Raw genomic sequence first — 6,367 nt, 5'->3', positions numbered from 1 at the left:
ATATATCAGACAATCAAGACTCCAAGTAGATGGCTTGCTTCTTTGCCACTGTGTTTGGAGTTTTCTCTCTTTAAAAACCAAGTGGCCTCTACTTCCCTGTTCCAATATCCAAAGTTATTTATGCCATTTTTGGTTCAGTCTCCCCTTCTCCTGCGGAACAGGAAATTTGCGTGTTGTATCTGGATTAATTTCGGATTTTTCTCATAGCAAAAGTTCTGGCTCTGGGTGCCATGACCTCGAATCTGCCTCGCTGGCTGGTGGGAAAGACAGCCCGGGAGCAGGCTTGAGCACTCTGTCCAGAGCTAGCCTGTGCCAATGGTGTCTCACGGCCGCCGCCTGCCTCAGGGTAAGCCCCAAGGAGGGCAGGAATGATCGCCTGGCAAGGCAAGGATGTAGGAGCTTCGTGGACCCTGCAGGCCCCATGATACACACTTGGGGAAAGACATGGCTTGGTTTTCCACATTTCTTTCACACAAAGCGTGATTATAGGGAAGTGCTTCCATATGGCCCAAGGAAAATCCTGGCCAAGAAGGGCTGTGGCGGGCCAGTTTTGGAGAAGTAATAGACATGAAGGGGTTGTACTGCAAATCCAGGAGGAGAAGCAGCGTGTTTTCATGCAGGCAGGGATTGCTAACGTTAGCCGGAGCCCAAGCACGTATGTACAGGTCCCGGTGCCCGGCCAGCAGCCCTGCCCTCTCCACATCATCTCACCTGCCAGATGCGCCCGTCACCCTTTCTTTGTAGAAAGGAATCAAAAAGATTAGATTTTGGGGGGTTTTGACCTGGAATGTCCTGAACTGGCACAGGGGGTCTGAGATGCCCTAAAAAAAAATCGGAATGGCAAATTTGGGCCTTATGGGTACATATGCATTCCAAGAAAATGGAGGGAAAATGCCTACCTTTCAATAGATTCTCCGAATGATCTATAATCCAAAAAGCGAAAATCAATGCATGTGAGAGAGAGAGACAGGGAGAGAATCGGATCTACCTCACCAGGAGCGCAAAACTGGGAAAGGCAACCAGGCCCCTTCCAGCCAACACTCCCCCACACCTGTCCCTTCCCATTTCAGGGCCTCCTCAGCACACTTCCCCAGAAACACTGGTTTCTTGACCCAATTTCTCTCAGCTTCTCCCCTGGTTCAATTAGAATTATCTCAATTTCTAGTCTCTGCTGGACCCTGACAAAACGACGTGTATTTCTGAGGAGACTTCCAAGGTTTTTAAAGCCAACGCTAACTCCAGGCCCATCCCCAACACCCGGGCAGGCAGGCAATGATGCTCCCCTCTCCGTCTTCAAGTCCAAAAGCCGACCTGACTTAACCCTTCACAGTCCAGCCTGGCTCCTTGTGGTCTCCCCCTGAGCTGCATCCCTCCTCTCCCGTTCGTTCACTCTTCCTGGGCACCTCTGACAAGGTCTTCCTCCACACCCATCAGCAGCTTCTCAAAAGCAAGACCCAGGTTGACAGATGGTTGACTTGGACATCTGTTTACGAATGTCCACGTTGATGCTGAATGTATGGAAAAGCTGTGTCATCCATGGGTACCCAAATGAGCCACATGTCTAATAAGAACCCTGCTGGCATTTCCTGGGTACTCTCTAGGTGCCAGGTGCTACATGGAATGCTCAGCATGAGTGATTCACTTATTCATCCCGACAACATCTACAAAGGCAGTATTATGGCCATTTCCAGTTTCAATGAAAAAACCAAAATACACATAGAAGTTAAAAAAAAAAAAAAAAAAAACTTGGTCTGTTTACACAGTAGTAAGCCACAAACCCGGGATTTCAACCCCGGCCCCAGAGCCCAATTTCTTAGCCACTTTTCTATATTGTCTTTCATAGGTTCCTTAACATCCCCCCCCGGTCCTTAGGCCCCCATCTGTTGAGTGGGCTTGAAAACAGCAAAACCATGCTAGAAGGGGTTGGCGGAATTAAGGGATACGGGAATGATAAACGGTGTATATGGATGTCAGTAAGAACAGAAAGAGGCAGAACCCACTCCCCCTGCCCCAGGGGGGGACGTCCCTTCCTACACAGAGGGCACAGCATTCAAGGAATGTCTTCGGCTCCACCGTCTTTACTGTCCAGGTGTGGAGAGACGCAAAAGTTTATAGTGACTTCACAACTGCAGAGAGGAAAGCCATCCTCTAGGATGATGAAGGCGAGAGAGGGGCGCCTGGGTCCAAAGAGACATGGCACAGCAGCTTCCCCAGCCTTGACGGCCTCCTGCAGACCGGGATGGGAACACACGAGTGCTGCTGACTCCTCACCGTGTCCTCCGTGGGGCCTGCACAGTCCCCCAGCTGCTGACATGCTGCGGGTGCGTGGCCTCCTTTGTCTTCCCGTCTACCCGGTCTCACCTTCTGTCCACTCCTCAACCCACAGCAATCAGGCTTTGGCTCCGGCCTGAAGTTCACGGAGGCCACTCTTGCTAAGGTCACAGATGGTCTCTGAGTTGCCAAAGAGTGTGTTTTGGACTCTTTCTCCAGCGGGTATCACAGCAGCAGCTTGCACGGTCGACCATGACCTCCTCTGGGGAGTGACTCAGTCCTCTGGCTTCCACGGCCCTGTGTTTGCGAAGTTCCGCATTTGCTAAGTTCCACGTTTACCTCCTCTTTTCACGTCCTCTAACTCAGATCCCTTCAGTTTCTCCATTGGCCACATGCCCTGACCCTGGGCGCTCCCCAGATGCAGCTCGGCTTCCTCGAGTATCTACACCCTCCCCTTGGGCGGACCTGCCTGCCTTAGACACCGCCAACGAGGGGACTTTGCCACGAGCCAACCACGGGCCGCCCTATTTCAGACCCAGCCTTCCACCACAAACAAAACATGAGCATCTGTTTGAAGGTCTCAGAAAGGTACCGAGATATCGAATACTTAGAGGGGCACATTTCCCAAGAGAAGGAAAATCCAAGGAGGTGAGCCCTGATCTTTGGTACGGGACCCCTCTTCAGGAGCCCCCCTTCAAAGGAACAGCTAACACACCCACTTTGCTGCTCAAGCCGGAGCGCTGGCCGCGTCCTCACTTCTTGGCTCTTGTGGTCTTCATTCCAAGCATTACCAAACTCCGAGGATTCCACCCACTAAAGATCTCTCGGATCTGTTCCTTCCTCTACCTACCCCACCACGCTCCCTGGACGAGGGCTTCATGATTGCAAACACTTTCGAGCATTTTGGGCTCCGTGCCTCCAGGCTCAACGCACAGGGAGTCCAGCCTCCACCTGCTGCAAGAATGATGCTAGTAAAACACAAATCCGGCCATGTCACTCCTCTGCCTGGACTTGCACCAGTGACTCCGCTTAACGTGACGTGTGCGGCGCAACGGCGAGGGCCTCCATGGTTGCTTCCAGTACGCTGTCTGTCTCACCCTCCACCCCGTCCAGGCTGGTAGGGGATTCAGGTCTGAACGACACAGGACTAGTTTCTCAAGCACGCCAGGGCTTTCCGTTAGTGTCCTACCACGGACTTTGCGTTTCCTCCACCTGGAAAACCCTCCCCGCCGCCGTCCGCCCCTCCCATGGTGCTCTCCCCATATGAAGAGAACAAGTAAAATCCCTATTTCATGAGTCACATCAAAATAAATTCAAACGAGCAGATTTTAACAGAGAAAAACAAAACCGCAAAAGCGCTGGCAGAAAACACACAGGAATAATCTTTTCCCTTTCAGGCAGGGGGTTGCCAAGTACAACCTGAGGGTCACTTCAGCTTACTGCTTATTTCTGTAAATAAAGTCTGGTTGTTTTTTTGTTTTTCTGTTTTTTTTAATTTCTGCATGTCTTGTATTTTCCCCTCCATTCTTTTGAGTTTAACTCACTTTTTAAAAACCATTTGATTCCATTCTCACTTCTTTTTCTGTATATTTTGGACATATACATTTATATACTTCTTTTAGAGGTTTCAATATTGCTTATTTAAATACCATACAGATCACAGTTAATCTCCGGAACTTGAAACAACTCTAGTTTTTTTGTCAGAATTAAAAAATACATGTTTACTTTAAAAATATGGGAAAAGGAAAGCTTCAAAACCAGACTAGGCTGCTTGTTATGAATGTCTTGTGCGCATTCTAAGTAGAAAAGCAAGCCTTTTTCCCAAAGGACGATGTCACTCGGACAGACAGACTGCAATTATAGAGGAAGGGTCTGAAACATAAAGGTGTTCACGGCAACTAGCAAAAAGAGGAAGTCCTGGAAGGGACACAGAGCTGCGAGCAGGTGCTTGGGGAGGAAGGCTCCGGGAGGTAAAGGACGTGGCCTCAGGTCTGCGGTCGATGTCTGGCTGACCACCTGGGCGCCAAAGGGAGTTAGAACACACATGGCAGGATCTGAGAAGAGGGCATCACCACGGCTTCCAGAAAAGCCACAGCTGTCGCTCATGAGCGGGTGGGTGTGCCCCTCCGGACTTCAACAAGGTCCCCTCGGGAGGAGCCTCGGCTAACAGCGCCCAGGACGGGGGAGGTCCAGGATGAGCAGCCACTCTGGCCCGTCCTGTTTTCGGAAGGGTCCCTCGTACCACTTTGAGGTTTGAGGTCCCCCAGGTGCACGCCAGCAAGGCAGCCCTGCTTCCCGGCATCACAGGCGTGGCCCGCACCCTCCACGCTCTCTCTCGCTTCTGCGCCAACTCGCTCTGCTGGGACCGCCTCCCCGCCGGGATGCTCGCTGAGGAGGTGATGACGCAACAGACTGGCCCTCGGACCACCGGCCACACCGCCTTCAGGGCGCTGGCTTGGCCATCTCCTCCTGCCAGTAACAGGCGACAGGCCTCTCAACCAGCACTGCCGCTCACTGCCACGGCCGGCCGCCTTTGGGCCTCGGGCACCCCTTGTCACCACTCTCCATGGCCGATGTCCATAGTTCTGGCTTGAATGAACTCCATTGTACATAAAGTTTTATCGGAAGACAGCGATGCCCTTTGTTCTCGAGTCGTCTGTGGGTTCCTCGCTGTTGTGACAACAGTCCAGAGCCTTGAGGCCGGGAACACCTGCTCGGTAAAACCCTAAAATACTTACTCTCTGGCCCTTTACCCAAAAGGTTTCCTGACCCCCGCATCAAAGGACTAAAAAAGGCAGATACTACTAACAGAGGAAAATGAAAGTTTCCGAGCACCTAAAACTTCGAAACTAACTATCCTAAAAACACAAAGAGTGGAAGTCAAGTAACAAACGGAGATCCCTGTCTAAAAGAGGCATCACCAAAAGATTGAAAAGTAAAAGTAAAATGAAATGGGCATAACAGACAAAAGGCGGATACTCAGGATATAACAAAGCTCGCAATGGTGGGGAAAAGGTCAGCGTCCACACAGAAAAACGAGTGACTTTAGCATCTGATGTGAAAGAGGAGAAGGTAGAAAAGGGGGAGACTCACACGACAAGATGTTCTTGTTGGCAAGCCAGGGGGGCAACTAAAAAGTGATGGCGTCACGCTCTACCTTAAAAAAATGGCAAATATTTTTTTAAAAACTCATCATACTCCGTATGGGTCAGGATTCACAGAAACAGGCAGTCTTGGGGGAAAACGATGGAACCCTGAATGTGAGCGACAGGCTTTGGGAGAAATGTGAATTTTGGAGAACGGGTCCGCGGTGCCTCGCCCCAGGAAAGCTTAGCTCTGGGCGAAGCCGGAGCTTGGGCTGCCCTGCGCGTCCCCTCCCAGCGGGTTTCAAACCTACTTTTTTCCGGAGAGACGTGCGACTTCGACTGTCCCCGCACCAGCCTGCAGGTGGAGCCGTTGCCGGCGCAGACGCCACAGTTGTCCTCGCGGGCGCTGCTCCCCAGGCGACGGTCACAGCCCACGGCCTGCAGACAGAAGCGGGCATCAGGAGCCGGGAAGGGCCGGGCCAGGCCGCGGGGCCCTCCGGCAGCCCCCCGGGGTGAGCCTCCTCCAGCCCACCGCTGTAGAACGCAGGAGCGACAGACAGCCTTACAGGGCCCAGCTGTCAGGAATCTCACCAAGGCCCAGTCCCCCTCAAAGAGATGAATTAAAGCTGTCCCCTCCCTTTACATTTTCATTTATGTCTTTATTTGGAGTCATATTTGTGTACAGAAAATGAACGGACCATTACAGGCCCTGTTGCCTCTGCCCCCTCGCTCCCCACGCCTCCTCTCCCCGCTGAAGTCGATGCATTTCCATCTGGGTCACGTCTTACCTTCAACATTTTCCCCATTTGTATCTCAAGCCCCACATCCCACAGCTCAACATCTCTATTCTGTTTCCCTCTCTATTCTGTATCTTTATCTGTCCTTCTGTCCATCATTATGTATCTCTGTGAGCCTTCCTCTGTCATGATCTCCATGACGTACCTTTATAAGCCATTTCTTGATTTAAAACTTTCTTAACTTAAATATAATTTAGTTAACATACAGTGTGT

At 51.4% G+C, this 6,367-nt stretch overlaps 1 protein-coding gene across 1 annotated transcript in view; it reads right to left on the bottom strand.

Moving 5' to 3' along the window:
• LOC111152648 (ADAMTS like 3) overlaps positions 1–6,367 on the bottom strand; it is a 333,594-nt gene that overhangs the window by 176,878 nt on the left and 150,349 nt on the right. The window contains 1 exon segment of the mRNA XM_022511191.1: positions 5,669–5,795. Coding sequence (XP_022366899.1) covers positions 5,669–5,795 — 127 coding nt within the window.

Source organism: Enhydra lutris, unplaced genomic scaffold (genome assembly GCF_002288905.1).
Source record: "Enhydra lutris kenyoni isolate GAN:26980312 unplaced genomic scaffold, ASM228890v2 scaffoldscaffold29, whole genome shotgun sequence".
In the NCBI taxonomy this organism is placed as follows: Eukaryota; Metazoa; Chordata; class Mammalia; order Carnivora; family Mustelidae; genus Enhydra; species Enhydra lutris.
Note: the sequence above shows the minus strand (reverse complement) of the source record. Positions and strands in the feature narration are given on the sequence as shown.